Source organism: Bos indicus x Bos taurus, chromosome 21, assembly GCF_003369695.1.
Source record: "Bos indicus x Bos taurus breed Angus x Brahman F1 hybrid chromosome 21, Bos_hybrid_MaternalHap_v2.0, whole genome shotgun sequence".
In the NCBI taxonomy this organism is placed as follows: domain Eukaryota; kingdom Metazoa; phylum Chordata; class Mammalia; order Artiodactyla; family Bovidae; genus Bos; species Bos indicus x Bos taurus.
The window spans coordinates 54,625,734-54,648,529 of NC_040096.1; the positions used below are offsets into that span (position 1 = coordinate 54,625,734).

Below are 22,796 nucleotides of genomic sequence, written 5' to 3' on the forward strand. Positions count from 1 at the left end.
ATTACAGACATACCCTCCAAAGGTCAACTACCCTGACTGCTAATAGCACCAATTAATTTTACCTGTTTTTAAACTTTCTATAATGGGATTCATACAGCAACAGTGTGTTCTTTTGTGTATGACTTCATTCTGATTGTGAAGTTTATTTCTGCACTTAAATATAGCAGTATCTTTTTGTTTTAGTGAAGTACTCCATTTGGGGGTTATATAATATATGTCATTAATAAATATTCCCTATATCAATATTCATATCTGTATCTATAGTCAAATTAGTTCATTCTTTTGCTAAGCCCTCCTATGCTGTTTCTGATAATTTGTCTAGTGGTTCTGTAACTGAGAAAGTGAAAGTGTTAGTCCCTCAGTCCTGCAGCCACCCCATGGACTATAACCCTCCAGGTTCCTCTATACAAGGAATTTCCCAAGCAAAAATTGTGGTCTCGGTTGCTATTGCCTTTTCCAAGGGATCTTCCCAACCCAGGAATCGAACCTAGGTCTCCTACATTGCAGGCAGATTCTTTACCGGGTGGGCCACCAGGGAAGACCACTGAAAAAGCTGTGATAAAGTCTCAGTGACAACCTCTATTAGAGTCTACTATGATTATAGTTCAAGTATTTCTCCCTTAGGTCTATCTATTTTTGCTTTATATATGTATGTTCACGTTTGCGTCCGTGCTGAGTCGTGTCCGACTCTTTGTGACCCCATAGACTATAGCCCACCAGGCTCCTCTGTCCATGGAATTTTCCAGACAAGAATACAGGAGTGGGTTGCCATTTCCTTCTCCAGGGGATTTTCTAGACCCAGGGATTGAACCCTCATCTCTTGATGTCTCCTGCATTTGCAGGCATATTCTTTACCATGCTACCTGGGAAGCCCTAATTTCTTTAAATGTTATTAACGTCCATTGTAAATTACAGAAGATTGGCCAATTAATACCCTGAACACTAAAATTAGTATTTAACACACTAACTCAATTTTCCTTAAATACATACTTAAATCAAAAGTTTGAACAACTTTAGCTTACAAAGAAAACAAAGCTTTCATTTTTTGACTTAAGAACTTGAAATACCCAGAAGCAGAAGCAAACCAAAATCAAGTAAAGTCCTAAAATGGTACAAACCCCTAAAAGCCAAGCAGGTTTGCCAACAAAGCTCCGCCTCCGTGCAAACCCTGCCCACTTCCGGCTGCCCCACCCACTTTCTAACCCTGGAACACCTCCCCTTTCTGCGAGGTCCCGCCCCCTGCACCTGATCCTGGTACCCATTGGGTGAATCCGGATGCTGTGTACACACCCTCCACACGCACGTTTGGCAGGGCCCTCTTCGCGCCTGCGCAGCAGCGGCGTCCGGCAGCTGGAGACTAGGTCCCGGGGTTGGGGGGAGGGGGGAGGAGGTCAGGCCGAATCTTCCTCCGTAATAAGAAGCTACGCGTCCCGCGGTCCTGGCTCCGTGGGTCCGGTCGGATCGGGCCTGGGCGCTGGAGCTGCTCTGGCTCCCGCCGCGGCGGGTGCGATGGAGGCCGTACCGGAGCCCAGCGCTCACGCCGGGGGAGGCCGAAACAGCCGGCAGTGCTAGTAGATGAGGCGGCGGCGGCACGGACTCTCCATGAGCAAGCGGCGGCGGCGACGGGTGCGGCGGCACCGGCGGTCTTCGGTCCCCGGGGAGGTACGAAAAGTCGGCTTCCTGGTGGACGGAGACTGGCCGGACGCCTTCCGCGGCCCGGCCCTCTTGCCCATTACCCGCAGTCCCAGGCGCTCAGCGGGGCCACTGCTCGGATGCGGGCAGGGGATGCCCAGCCCCTTCACCGGCTCCGGGTTCGGGGATCCACCCGCAGTCCAGGGCCAGTCTTCAGTGCCGGGCCTTCCCGGGAGCTGCGGGCCGGGGGCGGGGTGGGCGGGGTGGAGGTGGGGGCCCACCGCGTACCCAGCCCCGCGCTGCTTCGAGCGGGACTGCGGGCCTCTTTCTCGACTATTTGGGGGAGCTAACTCGGGAGGGGACCTTCAGGACCCCCGAACTCTTAGGGTGTATGGTATTCAATGCTTTGGGTAAATGGTCTGGTCTTCACGACCAGCGTGGAGTACAGATTGTCACCCTTGGAAACGACCGCAAAAGGTGTCGTTTTTTGCCAAGGAAATAGAAGTCTAGGGAGTCTTCCTGGTTTGTTCAAACTAGGGGGCCTATTGAGGCAGGAAAATAAAGCCAGTAATCCTCCAGGACTTACAATCACTGTCTAACGAAACGGTGTTTTTGACAGTGTGGCCAAAACTTAAAAGAAAATTTTAAGTAAAGTTCTTTGCACATTTTCTGGTCTTTTTTAGTCGCTTTTATCGTAATTTACTTTAGAACAAATCACCACGGTACTGCAGAAGCTAGACTATGTGTCCTTTAGTTCTTCCAATCCTCTTTTTCTCCTTTTGTTTTCTCCAGAAAAAGGCTAGAGAAATCATTTTATGTGTGTGTATATATTTTTAAATATATATGTAGTTATAAAATATATGTTTAATTCTCTTAGAGTGCAACTTGCTTTACAGAGCAGTACTTATTTAGTCATGTCTAAAAGATAATTTGGCAAAAAATACTACAGAAATTTACAGTTCCTTTCTAATGCAATATTTAAGAATCTGAACTCAGGCTCTTAATCATAATGACTTTGCTATAAAGTTCTTTAAAATGCCACAGAAATCAGTCAAACCATGAGGAATGTTATTTTCATGTTTTAAATATTTAAATACCTTGTGATTTTTAAAAAAAATATGTTCTGGAACATTTCTTCTTCATTAAGCAGAAACTGAGTTTGTGTTTCCTTGGCTGTAAATTTGCCACTCCCTCTTATTCCTAAGTGGTTGACTAGAGCCAGCATGTTAGCAACTATATATAAACATCTACACTTCAGACTAAATATAGTGTTGAATATTTTAGAGTCCACAGTATCTTGCCTAAGTCAGAAATACTGTGTGTGTGTGGTAAAACTGAATTTTTAGTTTGCTGGTGTTAGAAAATAGGTTTGAACTTAATTTTCTGCACAAAACACATAGGTCTACAGCACTGAGAGTTGGATTCATATTGTGCTTGGGAGGATGTGGCACTTGAAACTATGATCAAAATAAGACACTGACCTCAGTCACTAATTTCTGTCTTCCTCCTCCTCAGATGCTTCCCGTTTTCATGAAAATGCAAAACATGAAACATACTGGAAAACCCTGTGATGTTTTTAGTTTAGACATTTGTTTGTTCCAAATAAAGTAAAGCAATTTTTTTCAATTCAGTTTCATTAGGACCTCATTCTTTAATTTTTTTCAATTTTGCTTTATATACATACATATGACACCAACATGTTTATTAGAATACTGTCAATGACTTTAAAACCAAGCTCTTAGTTATCCTCAAGGTTGGGGGGAAGATAGTTCACTTCAGTTCAGTTGCTCAGTCGTGTCCGACTCCCTGTGACCCCATGAATCGCAGCACGCCAGACCTCCCTGTCCATCACCAACTCCTGGAGTTCACCCAAACGCATGTCCATCGAGTCGGTGATGCCATCCAGCCATCTCTCCTCTGTCGTCCCCTTCTCCTCCTGCCCCCAATCCCTCCCAGCATCAGTCTTTTCCAATGAGTCAACTCTTCGCATGAGGTGGCCAAAGTACTGGAGTTTCAGCTTTAGCATCAGCCCTTCCAAAGAACACCCAGGACTGATCTCCTTTAGAATGGACGGGTTGGATCTCCTTGCAGTCCAAGGGACTCTCAAGAGTCTTCTCCAACACCACAGTTCAAAAACATCAATTCTTCGGCACTCAGCTTTCTTCACAGTCCAACTCTCACATCCATACATGACCACTGGAAAAACCATAGCCTTGACTAGATGGACCTTTGTTGGCAAAGTAATGTCTCTGCTTTTGAATATGCTATCTAGGGTGGTCATAACTTTCCTTCCAAGGAGTAAGCGTCTTTTAATTTCATGGCTGCAATCATCATCTGCAGTGATTTTGGAGCCCAGAAAAATAAAGTCTGACACTGTTTCCACTGTTTCCCCATCTATTTCCCATGAAGTGATGGGACCTGATGCCATGATCTTAGTTTTCTGAATGTTGAGCTTTAAGCCAACTTTTTCACTCTCCTCTTTCACTTACATCAAGAGGCTTTTCAGTTCCTCTTCACTTTCTGCCATAAGGGTGGGGGAAGATAAGTGCCCGTTTAAATAAGGAGGACACCTCAGTTCATTCCCAAAACATGCAGAGAGAAGAATCAGGATAATGAACCAAACTCTGAACAAGATTGTCCCAGCCTGGCCTCTGTATTTAAAATTACAGGATATCTGGCATGGTCCTTCTCAGGTGGCGCTAGTGATAAAGAACCCGCCTGCCAATGCAGGAGATGTAAGAGACCCAGATTCGATCCCTGGGTTGGGAAGATCCCCTGGAGAAGAGCATCGCAATCCACTCCAGTATTCTTGCCTGGAGAATCCCATGGACAGAGGAGCCTGGCCGACCACAGTCCATAGGGTCGCACAGAGTCAGACACGACTGAAGCAACTTAGCATGCAGCATGGTCCTAAATTGCAAGTGAAAATCCCCAAGTGCATAGAAATGATTTTTGTTTTAGCTGTGCTAATATGATTAAGTTCTCAAGATTACAGTACTCTTCATATTTTATCTTTCGAAACCAGTCGGCCTTTCTCTGTACCCCAACTAAGAATTCCATCATATCTGTTTCATAAGTAGAACCACACATATTAACAAGAAAATGAAACACAGCTCGTATTTTGGAGGAAGAGGTTTACATTAGGAATGCACTCAACCAAATTTAGACTGTATCTTTGAATAGTTTTATTTAGGATTTTTTCATTACAAGATTTTCCTCTGTCAGTGATAAAATCTGCAATATAACCAATAATAATTGGTTGGATGGCATCACCGACTAGATGGACATGAGTTTGAGCAAGGTCTGGGAGTTGGTGAAGGACAGGGAAGCCTGGCATGCAGCAGTCCATGGTGTTGCGAAGAGTCGGACACAACTGAGCGACTGAACTGATAATTAATAAAAAGGTCCATCAGATGACTATTCTGTATTTCAAAAAAAGGTTACAACTTCTTAAATGGTCTTTCCAGAGACCATGCATGTTGCTGAAAAAATGGCTCATGGCTTGAATTGTTTTAAAATTTTTTTGTTCCTTTAGGAGTCTATTTAACCAAACTTAATTTAATCTTTAGATAGCTCTATTTTCATTTCAACATATATCATGCATTTAAAAGATAGTCACAAATTTACAAGTACTATCTTAAACTTTTAAAATGCAGGATGAAGACACTGTTTGAAGAGATCAAAGCATCAATTAAAAATAACTATAACCAAGATCGCTCATTTTGGAGGCCTGTTCTTCCTTGGGGAGGTGTTTTTACTATCAAAGCTGGCCGCAAAGCAGTCTCCTGTACACCACTCTATGTTGAAATAAGACTGAAAAATACCTGCACCATAGATGGATTCTTGATGTTGCTGTATGTCATTCTCAACGAAAATGAAAATTTCCCCCGGGAACTCTCTCTTCATTTAGGTAGAGAGTTTGTAGACTGTTTTCTTTATTTAATGGACACCTACAGTTTTACAACCGTGAAGCTACTTTGGATTTGGGACAAAATGGAAAAACAGCAATACAAGTCTGAAGTTCATAAAGCTTCATTAATCATTGATTTGTTTGGGAATGAACATGATAATTTTACAAAAAATCTCGAAAATCTCATGTCAACCATACAAGAGAGTTACTGTTCCAACTGGCGATGCCCCACTCGAGTGCAGGAAGATCAGCAACGCACAATTAATATAAAGTAAGTTGTTCTAAAGTCTCTTTTGTCACTTTTAGCAAAAGTAGTATGCTTATAATGCATGATATGGATAGATAGGAAAATAGATAGATAGATATAGTCAAAGTACTTCTTAATGTACAGACCCTGTGTACAACAACTTATAAATAAAGCAGCCAGGCAAATGCAAGACTCTTTAGTGGGTTCCATGATAAAAAAAAAAATATTACTCTTCTATTATATCTAAACATGTCAGGATTTACAAAACCAATTGATAACTATTTCACTTGCAAAATAATGACCTATTCAGTATGCACAATGTTTTCCTCTCACTCAGAAATTATTAATATGGCTAGGAAGATAATGCCTTGTGTCACAGATTTAACCTCTCCAACGACACTTAATACTATATTGAAATGTTTCCCTCTCTGAATAGATCCCTGTCAGGTAGGCTAGTTCTACATGAACAGGAAGATTGAAAGTACTCCATGTCATGGCCAGGGCATAATTAGAGATAGAAATCCCAAACTTGGGAATATTAATACCTGAAAAGGATACAGATGTAAGGAAATTTTTTATTGGCTAGAAAGGTACTGATAGCCTGCTGAGGGGAGAAAAGGAAGGCCTTCAAGCTGGTAAAATGACAGGGAGGAAGGCCAAACTGGCAAACCCTAGTGGAGTATTGGGAAACATTAAAGCCCCAAGGGCACATGAGCTGGAAAAGGGATAATTGCCAGTGTGGGGGTTGCGGGTGGCAGTGGGAAACAGGACAGAAAAACAGATCCAAACACATTTTTGTCAGAAAGCATACTTGGCCCTGTGGTCCAGGAAGAAAACTGCCGAACAGATTGTTCCCTTGTGGGATTGTACGTCACATACCCAAACATATTCACGTTTTCTGTATAGCATATTTAGTTTACTATTACAGCATTATACTTAAGACAATGGGAAAGCAGAAGATCTGTTATTCTTTTTAGAGACTACCAATTATTGTTTCTCTTGTTCTGAAATACACTTGGGCCATTTTGCTGTATTGCTGATAGGATGATGTTGATTGTGAAATTTCCATCAGGGAAAAAGTTGTTACTGTTAAAACCATAATGGACTTTTTAAAAGTGCTTCAGAAATTTGTTTTTTTAGAAAAAACTAGTATCTTTTAACTTACATATGTTTTGAAACTATAATGTATTTACAGCCCTATATTAATACTAGCATTTTGTGCCTCTCAATAAATAGTTTTCATTATACTCTATATAACTTTTTAGTCTTTTGCCTATTTTCTAATCCTGTATGTAAAACAACCTCTGAAGTATGTAGGAAGTTTTTTTTTTTAACAAATCAGGAAACTGAGGCCAACACTGGCTGTCACTAACATTGAGTCAGGTAACTAATCAGCTGCTCTCCTAATTCTGGATCCTGCTTTCTTACATCAGGACCAGGATCCACTCTATTTAATCCTCTCAGAAATTTTTAAAGCAACAACTGTGTGTTTCAGGATCAGTTTACATATATATTTAATGTTTCTTAGAAAGTTTCATGCATTAATGTTTATTAAGTTCAACTGGTTTCTATACTGTCTGTAAGAAATACAGAGATGAATAACAGAGGTTACACTTTTATATGTGTTTTACTAATAATGGATGACTTGTAAAATTTGTTATCCACATAATATATTTGGGCTTCCCTGGTGACTCAGCGGTAAAAAATCCACCCACTAAGCAGGAGACATGGGTTCAATCCCTGGGACAGGAAGATCCCCTGGAGAAGAAAGTATCTACCCACTCCAGTATTCTTGCCTGGAAAACCCCATGGACAGAGGAGCCTGGCAGGCTGCAGTCCATGGGGTTACGAAGAGTCGGACACGACTTTGCAACTGAGCAACATTAATATATTTACATGTAAAATGCTGAAGCATTTCTTACATGCATTTTGCAATTGTTATAGTCCTCCCCAAGAAATTCCACATGGAAACTTGATACGACTGGCTGTGGATGAGTTATTCTGTTCCAGGATTGAACTGTGTGAAGAGCATGGGTGAGTATATGATAGACATTTAAGATGAAAGTATTTCTGTGTTTCTTATAAAGAAACCTGGATGTGGGTATGCTTGTTATGAAACAGCAATTCACAAGTGTTTAGGAAACCTTATATTTTTGGAATCTTGATACCTTCTAGTTTACTATACCATTTTATGCTGTGCTGCAGTTGCTTGATGAATACAAAGCAAATGCCTTTTTTTCCCCCACTGCTGAGTAGGTACAATAAAACCTTGCTTAACTGGAACCCAGCTAATCTGGACCCTCAATTAACTGGATTCTGTACTCTTCATTTATGTTCAGTTCAGTTCAGTTGCTCAGTCGTGTCCGACTCTTTGCAACCCCATGGACTGCAGCATGCCAGGCCTTCCTGTCCATCACCAACTCCTGGAGTTTACTCAAACTCATGTACATTGAGTCAGTGAGAAAGCAGTAAATGACAACCAAAAAGTTTAACCTAGTTAAAGAAAAGAAAAAGGAAATCCAAAGAGGCAGAACATATTCACCCCAGTCTCTTAATTTTTATATCTACAGTATTGAACAAGGAGAATTAATATTTAGAAGGATGATCTTACACCTAATTAATCACAAAAGAAGGAAAGAATAAAATACCTTCAGTTAATTGTACTTAAGTCCAGAAAGTGAACTAGGTGTATTTTTGCAACAAATACTGAAACAAAATGGTTTCCAGATAACTTAGTTTAGTCAGTGTTTGTCCACTAAATACTGTCCCCTGAGCATTCCGGTTAATTGAGATTTTACCGTTTAATTGTATTTGTTTTATTTTAATTCATATGCTTAATACCTGGTGCTTCTAAGAAAACAGAATCTGCTGCATCGTAATGGCAACAGGAGCCAATCAGGGAATTTTATTTAGTCTAAAGAAGACTGTAAGAATCATCTTATTGCCTCTCTGCCATTATTCTCATTTGAAACCAGCCTAGAGAAAGAAAACCTTTTTTCTGAATAAAAACGTTTCTGTCAGTTCAAAAGACTACATGCTTTTATAAGCTGAGATAAACATAGTTAGCTTTTCTTGGAGTTTTAAAAATGTCATTTTCTCATAAATAGACTCTCTCAGCTTATAAACTCTGAGACTTAGGCATATAAAGTATTAATACAGTCATACAATTTTCCCATACCTAAATAGATAATATGCTTATTATGAAATTAAGTGATAAGGACAACTCAGAGTGATAAAAGGCAGCTTTGTCTCAAGTGTAATAAAGTTCATGCCTATTTTCAATTTTAGGTGTGGTGGCTTAAGAGAATTTTCTCAACGAGTGTTCTGCCACGGGGCACCCCCTTTTGTTGTCTTAAATATGCAGCATTGGAAATCTGAAGATCTTGCATATGTCCCCTATTATTTGGATTTATCTGATCACAAGTAGGTGCTTTTTGTTTGTTTTACATGACTAATAAAAGAATTTTATTTATATTTTTCTACTATTCTATCATGATTTTGACTAGCTCTTAAGGAAATACATATTGTTAAAAAAAAAAAATAAAAGCTATCTCTAAATGAATGTATCCTAAATAAGATCAGAATATACTACAGGGAGTCAGTTGCTGACAGTGTACATAGCAGTTAGGTACTTAGACTATAGAATCGACTGAACTGGGTTCAAATCCCAGCCCTACCTTTCAAGCGATGTGACATTGATCCAGTAGCAACCAGTTTACACATCAGTTTTCTTATCTATAAAACAGAGATGACAGTGTCTAAAGTGTTTAAGATAGTATCTAAGACTTAGGAAACAGTAAATTCTGGCTGGCCATTACTTGTATTTCAGGCCAAAGTAGTGTATAGTATGAGGTCATTTAAACATAAAATATTACTGTCATTGTTCAATTAAAATCCAAATTAAGATACAAGGGGTTCTTTTAATTTTTTGCCTTTAAACATTTTCTTGTGTTTTCTCTTATATAATAGAACCATGCAGTTCATGAGTTAATCTATTAAAATAATGCCCTTAAAAATGTATCATTTTTTAAAATTCTTAAACGTCTTACTCCAAATTACCAATTATAGTACATTTTTTTTACAGATGAATGTCTTTTTTCAGATAACAGAATGCAAATAATCTTATTCCTTAGTTAAGAATGTAAGGACTGTTTTTTTGTAAGAACAAAGTACTGTGATTTTCGGCCACACTTTGTCATTTAATTTGCAGGTATTTGTTGGAAGGTGCCACATTGTTTAACAAAGAGGAACATCATTATTCTGCAGCCTTTCAGATTGATGGACATTGGATGCACTATGATGGCCTCAGAAATGTGAATTTAATTTTGTTAAATAAACCCCCAGAGTTTCTCCTCTTGTCATCATTGGTTTATATTCGAGCAACAGAGAAATAAATATAGACTGATGCTAAATTATATTGTTTTCCCTCCTGCCCATGCTCCCCCAGATGAAGGGCTTTTGTTTTGTATATACTTGGTATCCAAGGAAATAGTTCAACTATATTAGTTTCAGAGGTGTATTTTCTAGTGTTTAGCCCCAGGTAAATGTTTTATATAGAGAATCTATGCAAAAATGTTTGTATTTCTTTTTTCTTAATCCCAGGTTATTTTTATACAAGCATATTTTATGTTGAAATAAAATATATCTTGTAGCATTTGTATTTTTTATTTATATGTATCTCAAAGATTTTTTACAGTTCTGTTTTTGAATCTGAGAAAATACTTCATCATTTGAATTCTCAATTTTTCCTTTTGGATATCCAAATAAAACCTGGGTACAAATAAGTTTTCAGTTTATATAAATTTAACAGTTCAAAATACCTGACTGTATTTATTTGCCCTACCTCATTATAATCCAAAGTGCACTATTGGATCTAGTTTGGATTTGAATGTACAACTTAGAGATGGTTTAGTCTATTTTACCTGACTTGCCTAATGTCCCTGCAGCAAGTTTTTAAAAATACTTTGGTAAGAATGTTTCTCTGGACTTGAATCATTTCTTTATCATGGCAAATAACTTTACTTGCTAAAGTATTAAAACCTAGCAGTGGATTTTAAGTGTTAACTAAGCTCCAAGCTTAATTAAGCTTATTTTTACTCAAATAAATTATATAACTAATGTTTAAATGTAATAGAGGTTCTCTAATAAAAATTTATTTTGCAGATAAGACAGCTATAAAAAGTGTCAGGCAAACTGTATGTTTACTAATGTTGAATGAACATTGGAAATGTACTTTAAACATGTATGTAAAAGAAAATGGGTGCCTGAGAATACAGTTGACTCTTGAACAACTTGGGGGCTAGGGCCCTGATCCCCCAAACAGCCAAAATTTCCCCATATAACTTTACAGTTGTCCCTCCATACCTGTGTTTCCACATCCTTGGATTCAGACAACTTCAAATCATGTAGTACTACAGTACATGTTTACTGAAAAAAAGACCTGTATAAGTGGATCCACACAGTTCAAACCCATGTTGTTCAAAGGTCAGTTGTCTTTCTCTTCCTAGTAAGTCACATTGGCACAGAGGGAAAAATACTTAGGTTTTGGGGGTAACATCTGTGTGCTGCCTTAATAATAGTAAATCGATACCATGAAACTTTCTTTGATTTGCAGTATAAATCACCGAAAGTGTGTAGTTATCAGAATATTATGTTTCTTCTTCAAAGACCTAGGATCTCTCTTCCTTTTGCAATTTAAAGGAAAAGTAATAAGTAATGTTCTCAAGGGAAAATACTTTTTGAAATCTATCATCATTTATTTTAGTGTTTTCAGTGTGGTTGTCCCTAGGTCTGGGGTTGAGATTGAGTGCAATATATTTGGAGATTTCTACACAGCATCACAGTTCACTGCCATTTACCAAATTGCTAAGGTTTAATTCAATAAATTAAGTCTTGCATTGGTGCCATGTTAAGATAACTTACTGAAGAATGGATAAATATAAGTGCAACATTGATGAGTATGCCTTTTTATCATGTAAAAAAGAAATATTCGTAGTATTTGCTCAAAGTAGTGATCTATTTTTTTTTTTTTAATTCACCCCAGAGTTTGTTTAAATAGTTTCCGCACGTATTTAAATAGGGTTTGATTTATAGTATACTTTTCTGGGGGCACCTTACTGCATGAATCAAAGTATACAGAAACACAAATATTAGTATATACATAAATGGTACCATTAACAAAATTATTCCTGATGCAGATTTATTCTTTTATGAATTGCACTTTATTTGGAATAATTCTAGCTTATCATGAAACAGTGACATACCTACCTCACAGGGTTGTTGTGAGGATTGAAATGTTTGTTAACATCTTGACTACCTTGAACATGCTAATAAAAAAAAACATTTTTTCTACCTCTTTCATGTACAGGCACGTTTCCTAGATTCTGTCTTACTAATGAACTTTTCAGATCTTTTTAAAAATTATTTGAGCAGTAGTTCATATCAGTAATGGAATTAATGTAGTGAAATTTAAGTATGCCTTCTGGACCCCAGATGATTAGGATTTAAGGATAATAGGTATTTTATTGTTATGGTGGTAATTGAAGACATTATTCCCTCCAAATAGTGACTAGGAAAGGGGTGAGAAAGTATGAAGTAAACAAGATTATCAAAAAATGTGAAGGTGAGAGTATGGAAAAAAATTTATAGCCTTAAACACTATTAGAGAAATTGGAATGCTGAGGGGGACAAAAGGTATGAGGGAATAATCAAAATATGTTTTTAATCAGAATGTCACAAACCACAACTACACCTAGGGTAGAGCAGAAATTATTTTAAAACCCTACCTCCATCAAAGGGGGATAAAGAACAAAGCAAATTTAGGGGAAATCAACATATGGGCTTCCTTGGTGGCTCAGATGGTAAAGAGTCTACGTGCAATGCAGGAGACCCGGGTTTGATCCCTGGGTTGGGAGGATCCCCTGGAGAAGGGAATGGCTACCCATTCCAGTATTCTTGCCTGGAGAATTCCATGGACAGAGGAGCCTGGTGGGTTACAGTCCATGGGGTCGCATAGAGTTGGACACGACTGAGTGACTTTCACTTTCACTTTCTCCAACATACAAGTAGAATTCTCCAACTTCTCTTCAAAGAAACTTTACCCTCCACCCAGAACTTAACAAATGGTCTTAGATTTATCCTTCAAAGTAGCTCTCCATTACTAATTATTAGGGTTGATTTAACCTAGATTGTCACTGGATCCGATCCCATCAAAGAGGAGGAGAAAGATCATCACCACAAGCGTGAATCCTAGGTTCTATTTTATTCTTAGAGTATGAACAAACAGCTGAGCTATATAAACAGATGACTACTGTGACACATAAAATGCCGTATTTGTTGAGCATATCAACAGTTTTATGATTAAACGATTTAATAGTAGTTATTTGACAATAATTGTAATGCACTATAAGTAAGCAGGAAAGGTAAACAGTTCAATGTAAAAACGACAGCAATTACTACTACTAAACAACAGCCTAAGCAAACATCTATATTCTTACCATCTTCCTTTGTTAAAAGCTAAAATCACATAGGTTTCAAAAGTTCACCTTGACAACTTGATGCCTTACTAACAGTTCCTACCCACCCAACTGGCCCAGGGTTCACCATCTGCTCAACTGGACAGCTCTTAACTTCAAATTTAATTCGATCTGAGGGAAAGCAGCCTTTTGCTTTATCTCTGGGAAGTTGAGAAAGTTGGTGGGGAGCTAGGTGATTTCTTCGGATGCTGGTATCTACTTAAGGATATACCTTAGATTATTTACCCTCAAAGAGCCATCAGTTCCATAGTCCACCCATTGTTTTCGCAGTGAGGTACATAAGGTATCAAAAGGAGTACCACTGAAAATGAAAAAGTGAGCTGGTCTGGTAAGGCCCTCAAAAATGATAACGTTTGGAAAACCAACAGCATGGTAAAATTAGAAGCCTGCTGTTGTTATGCTTAGCTATATTTTTATTACTTGCCTGTTTTCCTTTTGAATTTTGTAAAGTCTGATTTTTAAGATGATTATAAAAATAATACATAGTAAGAAATCAGTAACCGTCAAAAAAGGCTAAAGAAGAAAATGATCATCCATGAAACCACCCAATGGTTTACACCGGTAAAAATGTTTTGAAAAATCCAGCATGGCTCCATAGTACTGAAGAGAACCAAGGAGTTTGGGCTTTGAAGAAAGAAATGTATATTCCCGGGAGCCAGCATGAGGGTGATAGAAATAATTGGCACAACAAAACGCCTACAGGAAAGTGAGTCTCTGAAGAAAACTGCAGTCACCACCTATTCGGATATCTCTACCTGAAAACGCCTTCAGATGCTTTTTTTCTCAAATCTTCAAGAACTCATTATTCTATTTTAAGAAGGATATCATTCCTTTACGTTTCTCTATCAACATCTCAAGACTAGTATCCAGGTTCCACAGCTGGAAAGCAACACTCTGATGGTATAAACTGTTCCCAGATACAGCCCGATTTTTCTATGTATGCCTGTTTACCTAACAGAGGAGTGTAACAACAGCTGTGAGGTCTTTGCAACAGTCCTTTCCCCACTCGCTGCCTAGCATCCCTGGAGGAGGTTTGGAGGAAGGAGACTCCAGGTTGGCCGACTTGTAATTTCAAAGGCAGTTGTAAGGTCCTCTTGAAACCACACAACTCAGATTGGGACTTGAACCCACTGCCTTTTAATTAAGATCATACATCTGGTCTCAGGACCTAATGAAGCTCAAGTTCTTTATGTGTCATCACAGATAGAACTCAGTGAGACAAAAAGTGATAGGTAAGAAGTGGATTTATTTAGAGAGCTATACATGCCATAGAATGTCATCCATCTCAAAGACAAGAACAGCCTTGGGAGAAACACCCTCCACAGACAGAGTATGGGCCATCTCAGAAGGCAAGAGGCCCTGAAATATGAGGGAGGTAGTTTTTATGGGCTGGGTAATTTCATAGGCTGGGCTTCCCCACTGGCTCAGCAGTAAAGTATCCTCCTGCAATGCAGGAGGCGAGGGTTCAATCCCTAGGTAGGGAAGATCCCTGAAGAAGGTAATGCCAACCCACTCCGGTAATCTTGCCTGAGAAATCCCATGGACAGCAGAGCCTGGTATGCTACGACCCATAGAGTCACAAAGAGTTGGACACAACTGAGCAACCAACACAATTGTACACAGTTTCATAGGCTAATGAACAAGAAGATTATTCCGACTATTTTGAAGAAGGGGCGGAGATTTCCAGGAATTGGGCAATTACCAACTTTTTGACTTCTTATGATCAGCCTCAGAATTGTCATGGCTCCTATGGGTATGTAATTTAGTATGCTGATACATTACAGTGAGCATATAAGGCTCAAGGTCTGAAGCTGAATCTTCTGCCATCTTGGACCTAGTTGGTTCTAACCAGTTTTTTTTGTGTCCACAAAAGCTATGTCATTCTTTTAAAGGTTATGCCCTGTCCCCTTACTGTTTCATTATCCCCTTTACATCTAACTTCAGAGCCTAACCATTTTTAATTTCCATTCAGTTCAGTCACTCAGTCATGTCCAACTCTTTGTGACCCCATGAATTGCAGCACACCAGGCCTTCCTCTCCATCACCAACTCCCGGAGTCTACTCAAACTCATGTCCATCAAGTCGGCGATGCCATCCAGCCATCTCATTCTCTGTCGTCCCCTTCTCCTCCTGCCCCCAATCCCTCCCAGCATCAGGGTCTTTTCCAATGAGTCAACTCTTCGCATGAGGTGACCAAAGTACTGGAGTTTCAGCTTTAGCATCAGTCCTTCCAAAGAACACCCAGGACTGATTTCCTTTAGGATGGACTGGTTGGATCTCCTTGCAGTCCAAGGGACTCTCAAGAGTCTTCTCCAACACCACAGTTCAAAAGCATCAATTCTTCAGAGCTCAGCTTTCTTCACAGTCCAACTCTCACATCCATACATGACCACTGGAAAAACCATAGCCTTGACTAAATGGACATTTGTTGACAAAGTAATGTCTCTGCTTTTCAATATGCTGTCTTTTAAAACAGCATATTTAAAATTAAAAGTAAGTGTCTTTTAATTTCATGGCTTCAATCACCATCTGCAGTGATTTTGGAGCCCCCCAAAATAGTCTGACACTCTTTCCACTGTGTCCCCATCTATTTCCCCTGAAGTGATGGGACCAGATGCCATCATCTTTGTTTTCTGAATGTTGAGCTTTAAGCCAACTTTTTCACTCTCCTCTTTCATCAAGAGGTTTTTTAGTTCCTCTTCACTTTCTGCCATAAGTATGGTGTCATCTGCATATCTGAGGTTATTGATATTTCTCCCTGCAATTTTGATTCCAGCTTGTGCTTCTTGCAGCAGTCCAAGGAGTAAACATCTTTTAACTTCATGGCTACAATCACCATTGGCAGTGATTTTGAAGTCCAGAAAAATAAAATCAGCCACTGTTTCCACTGGTTCCCCATCTTTTTGCCATGAAGTAATAGGACCAGATGCCATGATCTTAGTTTTCTGAATGTTGAGCTTTAAGCCAACTCTTTCACTTTCCTCTTTCACTTTCATCAAAGGCCCTTTACTTCTTCTCCACTTCCTGCCATAAAGGCAGTGTCATCTTCATATCTGAGGTTATAGATATTTCTCCTGGCAATCTTGATTCCAGCTTGTGCTTCTTCCAGCCCAGTGTTTCTCATGATGTACTCTGCATATAAGTTAAATAAGCAGGGTGACAATATACAGCCTTGACGTGCTCCTTTTCCTATTTGGAACTAGTCTGTTGTTCCATGTCCATTAATTTCCTTTAGGAAGCTATAAATCCTAAAATTAAAGATACATATCAAACAGCTGTCAAATTTTAAAAAAATTTGTTGTAGCTTAAGTTATCCACAAGAATTAGTAATATCAAATATTTTCTAATTCTCACTGGAGGGAAGATAACTTGAGAAAAAAGTGAGATGGCCATTGCGACCAGTTCTCGTTAACATTTCTGGACTTGCGGAAGGACAGGATTGGTGATTCCAAACTCTTGCCATTTTCTTCACGAACACTAGGTGGCAGAAGCTCCTCCCTACAGTATAAAGGACCGAGACACTCATCTCTGAACTTCTGGCCTACATCATTTGGGTGAGATAAATCTGATTTTCCTTCAGTACTATGACAATATACGTACTCATAGCTTGGGGATAACATAGACTGGTGATGTCTTTGATGAAGTTAACTGTGTTCTCTGCCAACAACCAGTTCAAATTATACCTGTAAATTGACTCCTGGGGTTTCTTCACTTCCACTGCCATCATGTTTTCTGGCCTCCTCTCTGCTTTCTATAGTTCTTCTTTGAAAAGTATTAGGAATTACTGTCCCTAGAGAGTTTGTGAAAATCCCGGAAGACCTGATTCAGGATTGATATTTATCAGCCAGGAAAAAAATAATAATAAAATTTCAGACTTTTGAGGTGAGTCATGTTATGTGATCACATTACCATTGGATTCTCTTTATCATCAGTTCTTAGCTACTGATTTTCTTGTCAATAAGAGGCAAGAGTATGGCAGTTAAAATGACTATATTCTGAAACCATATTGCCTGGGTCCAGATTTGGACTCTGGTTATGTCGCTTTGGTCTTATTACTTTAACTCTTCAATTCCCAGTTTCCTAACTGCAAAATGGAGATAATAATAGAATATATTTCATAAGGTTGTGGTGAAGATTTAATGAATTATTTTTATAGCATCTAATGCCCGGTACACAGTAAGCACCATGAAAGTGTTTGCTACAGTTATTGTTGATTCACTTTCAATATTCTATTAAGAAATAAAATTTGGAGGTAAGCAGTGCTGCTGCAGAAGATGAACTAAATTCCGTGTGAATATTTCATTTGTTGACTGAAAACCATTGCTGGTATTTCCTTGGCCAATAAGCTCATAGAACAAGCTATGGTATCAAACTAGTGGCGGGGGGCGGGGGGGGGCAGTTAAATTCATGAATTTGTTTGAAATGCAAAAACAAAGCAAAAGTAAAAATGTTGGAGGAAAATGAATAGCTTAAATTTTCCTAGATACTAAATAATAATGAAATATCACATCTGGTTTCTGCTCAAAATAATTTATCCACAGATACTGTCCAAAATAGTTTATCTGCCATCTGACTCTAACACTTTTGAGACATAGTTCTCTATTTATTGGCGAACACCTACTCTATTAAATTGTGTCTTCAGGGCACACACAAGAATATCCTTTCTAATACTTCCTGATCAGGACAACAAAAGTGATTGGCTCATCCTTATTTCAATCTTGCCTTATTCAATAAGGGATTTAAGGTGTTTTTCATGTGCATTAAAAATAAGAAGTTTTCATGTCTTATAGTGTTAGACATAATTTGAATCAAAAGAAACCTGAGGCCATGTTACCTTTTAATAAGACCCTATCAGGTGAACTAATAAAAACAGCCTGTAAGATACTCTTGTCTGTTACTGATGGGAATGCAAAGTGGTACAACCTCTTAAAGTTTGTGTCTCTTCAACATTCAAATCCTGAAACCCTGCCCATCCCTGTATTGGTATTAGGTGTGGCCTTTGGGAGGTGATCATGACTAGATAAGATCATGAAGATGGAGCCCTCATGAATGGGATTAGTGTCCTTATAAAAGTCATGAGGGAGCTTACTACCCATCTCTGCTCTCTTTCATGTGAGGCTATGAGAAGTTGGCAAGCGGCAACCCTGAAGAGGTTCTCACCAGAACCCAACCATGCTGGCACCCTGGTCTTGGACTTCCATCCTCTAGAACTTTGAGAAACAAATTTCTGTTCAGTCCATGGCATTTTATCTATGGAAGCCTGAACTGAAACAGACAAGAGCTAGCAAAATTTCACATCATCTACACTTTAGCCCAGTAATTCCACATGTAAAAATCTGTGTTCAAAACACAAAATGACAAATGCACAAAGCTATTCAATGTGACATTATTTATAAAAGTCTGAAAACAACCCAAATGTCCATCAGCATGAGGCTAGTTAAAATTCTTTAAAAACAGTAAGGTGCTATGCAATTGTAAAAAAGATTAGGAATCATCTTCATATATTGATATGAACTAATCTCCAGAATATTTTAAGTTGAAAAATGATATTTTTACAGTATGTTTTTTTGCTAAGGAAATGGGGAAGGATTTTTTCAAAATGAAATAAAAGGAACCAGCACCTGACAAAAGTGATCACCTATGAGTGATCTTGTGGTCCAGTGCTTAAGACTCCAAGCTTCCACTGCAGGGGTCACAAGTTTGATCCCTGGTCAGGGAACTAAGTGGAGAAGGCAATGGCACCCCACTCCAGTACTCTTGCCTGGAAAATCCCATGGACTGAGGAGCCTGGTAGGCTGCAGTCCACGTGGTCGCTAAGAGTCGGACATGACTGAGTGACTTCACTTTCACGCATTGGAGAAGGAAATGGCAACCCACTCCAGCATTCTTGCCTGGAGAATCCCAGGGACAGGGGAGCCTGGTGGGCTGCCATCTATGGGGTCGCACAGAGTCGGACACAACTTAAGCGACTTAGCAGCAGCAGCAGCAGCAGCAGCAGGGAACTAAGATCCCACATGCCTCTCGGCATGGCCGAAAAATAAAAATGAACAGAGTGAAAGAAATGGAAATATACACAAAACTTATGTGAATGTATCTTTTCATATACTTTCAACTTTGCAGTCAAGTAAATATTCCATATAATTTAAAAATGAAATTTACAAGTATACTCCTAAAAATTAAACTTCCATTAAAGTAGCCTCACTGAACATCAATGATGTTTTAACCAAATATTTCTTCATTTCACTCTAAGACCAGTATTTTTATTGTTGATACTTGTGAAACACATTCTAAGGACAAAAAAAATCACAAAGGACTCAACGGTACTTATTGGTTTTATTGTTCATATCAGTATTGTTATTTTGAAATCATTGTTAAGTATGTTGTAAAATAATATAATTAAATTATGTTAATGTTGATAGAAGCCAAGATTTTCAGGCTAAGAAAAAGTCATTAAAATCCAAAAATTTAAGTAAAATGAAAGTAAAATTTTAAAGGAAGCATTTCCTGATTCTGCTTATTGAATAGCCTACAAGCAATGACAACTCAGTAGCAGAAATTACCACTAGTAAAACATTGGGATCTCTACATATCATTTACCAGCAAAAGGTGATAGGGTCCTTTGGAGAAATGGCTGATTCTAGATCTGAGAACGAAAATGTAAAGGAAAAGCCAAAACACAATTTTGACACCTGAACTGTGCTTACATAAGAGAATGAGTAGCCTTATTCTTGGGATATATGTGTTTAAGTATTAAGGTATAAAAAGATACACTGTATGCAACATTACAAATGACTTAAAAAAAAAAAAGAAAGGACAATAAAACAAGTGGCAAAATGCCAAAAACTGGTGTACCTTGAAAAAGTTATATAGTAATTTCTGTATTATCCTTACAACTTCTTTGTAATCATTCTAAATTATGTGAAAATAACTCTATAAAAGCAAGGAGGTGTTCAATGGAACTTCATGAAGGTATCCACAGGCTTAAGATGTGTTGGTTGAAACACATACAAACATATAAAAATATATCATGAGTTTAATACTTGATCACCTTTGGAGTTGTGTAGAGCACCAATTCATTATTTTGAGAAAGGAATGTATCACATATTTTCCCCAGCTTTTCCTGTACAGACCTTATCTCAAGGTACTCAACTAAATGATGAGGAAGAGCCTTCTTTTATAGAATTCCAGCTAATAAATGCAAAAGGAATGGCAGAGATAGAAAATTACCATTTTACCACCCAATATGATGATGGATCCAGTAGTACTCATTAACAGCTGCTAAAACCAATTGAGAGTTTGATGGGGAACTTGATAATGAAGGCAACAGGCTGACAGCTGAACCCAAACTGTGATTAATGTTAGCATCTCCTGATGTGCTGTAACCAAACATAACATGCCTCAGATACAATAGAAAGTATATGCAGCATCAACCATGCTTGCCCAAAAAAAAAAATCTAAATCTAGAGTCCATAGCCATTAGTTAATGTATAGAACATTTGCAGAATAGGACATAAGTTAAACAAAACACACAAAAAGCAATCAGTCAAATCTAGAACATGGGACAATCTACTAGATGAACAATCTCATTTATTAACAAGTAAATGACATGAAGAGGGGGAGGAGGGCAGTGACTGGTAGGCAGAGATTAAAAATAACTTAGGGGTGTTAACTGTCAAAAGCAATGTATAAACCTTATTTAGCTCCTGACTCAACCAAGTAACAGAAAAAAAAATTCTGAGACAGTAAGGGAAATTTTAATACAGACCATACTAAATATTGGGCTTTCCAGGTGGCTTAGTGGTAAAGAATCTGCCTGCTATTGGAGAGAAGCAGATTCAGTCCCTAGGTCTGGAAGATCTTCTGGAGAAGGAAATGGCAACCCACTCCAGTATTCTTGCCTGGGAAATCTCACGGACAGAGAAGCCTGGTGGGTTACAGTCCATGAGGTCACAAAAACAGTCAGACACGACTTAGCAACTAAACAACAAATACTAAATATTATAAAAATATTAAATGTTTAAAGTGTGATGTTATCAGTGGTGCTCATAGAATGAAATTTTTGAACATGTTTATCACTTCGAGATGCAGCCTCAATTATTTACCAGTTATATTCCATGTTTGGGATTCTCTTTAAAGTATTTCAGCCAAAAAAAAAAAAAGTAGGGTGAAAAATGAGGAAAAGTAGGATTAACAAAATGTGCTTAATTGTTGAAGCTGGGTGATGGGTACAGGAAGATTCCATTTCTATTAAAAAGAGGGAGGAAAGAAGACATACCAAAACCGTTTCAACTGTTCTAAGCCTATCTTAACACAGAACTCAATTTTACTCCTGGCCTTAATAGTTTGGACTCTTGAAACAGTTTTTTGTATCCCATGATGAGTCTACTGCTGACTCCTACAATCCACTCATCCAAACTGAGCTGAAACTTTCACTCCCGTTCCCACACTGGCCCCAAACAAGAGAAGCATCTAGTAATTTTAGAAAGAACATTAGAGGCACTGCTAGGGCTCTGCCAGAGTGGCATTCCATTCTCCCTTACTGAAACAACAAAAGCCAAAAAAACAAAGGAGGTGTATTTTTCATTCCTTAAGCAGACTGTAGGATATGGCTTGTTACCCCTTTACACCTTCCGTTATGTCTTAAACATAACTAAACTCTAATAACTGCAGACAGATTTTCTGGGTAACATGAAAGCTATCTGTGAATGTCTTAAAATTTTGGGCTTCCCTGGTGGCTCAGACGGTAAAAGCGTCTGCCTACAATGCAGGAGACCCAGGTTCAATCCCTGGGTCAGGAAGATCCCCTGGAGAAGGAAATGGCAACCCACTCCAGTACCCTTGCCTGGAAAATTCCATGGATGGAGGAGTCCGATGGGCTACAGTCCTTTCACTTTCACTAGAATTAAAAAGCAGAATTTCAAAAGCATCCAGTCTAGAAATCTTAAATCCAACATTTTAATGTCTTCCCAAAATGAGTATTTATATATATCATCTATAATACCTTAACTACTTCAGTATGTATCTGTTTCTACTTCAACCCTAGGAGTTGCCCTCATTAAGAATGCAGTTGAGGGATGGTTAGCTGGCCTTCTAACCAGGAAACCCAAGCTTAAGGCAAATACAAATATATCTCTTACCCACAATTTGATCTGTATCCAATGTTTTGCTAATTAGTATATTAAATGTCAGGGATATTTACTGGGGAAATTAAAGTTTTAAGATACGTGGAACGTCTAAAGATATTTCCAGCCCTTGTATGCAAGGGTTATCAGAATCCATCTGTTAATCCTGCTTTGTTAATCTAAAGAGTCTAAATATGTAGTAGAAGTTAGTTTAAGACATGTTTTCATTATAACCTGCTAACAAGGATGTAAAGGAATAGCTATCCCACATTCAATTCCAATTTTTGTGGCCACTATCTTCTGAAAAGAACCTAAGAGTTGAGCATGACAAAGTGAGCTTGGGTCAATTC

The 22,796-nt window shown here is 38.5% G+C and overlaps 1 protein-coding gene across 2 annotated transcripts; it reads left to right on the forward strand.

Annotated features, from left to right (window-relative positions):
* Positions 1-1,322: 1,322 nt before the first annotated feature.
* C21H14orf28 (chromosome 21 C14orf28 homolog) lies at positions 1,323-12,149 on the forward strand. 2 transcript variants are annotated; one of them, XM_027521344.1, is made up of 5 exons: positions 1,323-1,662; positions 5,289-5,813; positions 7,734-7,823; positions 9,078-9,212; positions 10,000-12,149. In XM_027521344.1, the coding sequence occupies exons 2-5, from the start codon at positions 5,290-5,292 to the stop codon at positions 10,181-10,183; spliced, it is 933 nt and encodes a 310-aa protein (XP_027377145.1). In that variant the 5' UTR covers positions 1,323-1,662; position 5,289; the 3' UTR covers positions 10,184-12,149. The 2 variants fall into 2 exon arrangements, with proteins under 2 accessions (XP_027377145.1, XP_027377146.1); XM_027521345.1 differs by lacking the exon at positions 7,734-7,823 and having other exon boundaries at positions 1,373-1,662.
* Positions 12,150-22,796: the final 10,647 nt, after the last annotated feature.

Excerpts from the sequence above, each read along its gene's own strand:
- C21H14orf28 (XM_027521344.1), top strand. The coding sequence starts at position 5,290 with ATGAAGACACTGTTTGAAGAGATCAAAGCATCAATTAAAAATAACTAT. Across the intron at positions 5,814-7,733 it reads CAACGCACAATTAATATAAA|TCCTCCCCAAGAAATTCCAC; the intron begins GTAAGTTGTTCT and ends CAATTGTTATAG. Across the intron at positions 9,213-9,999 it reads TTGGATTTATCTGATCACAA|GTATTTGTTGGAAGGTGCCA; the intron begins GTAGGTGCTTTT and ends TTTAATTTGCAG.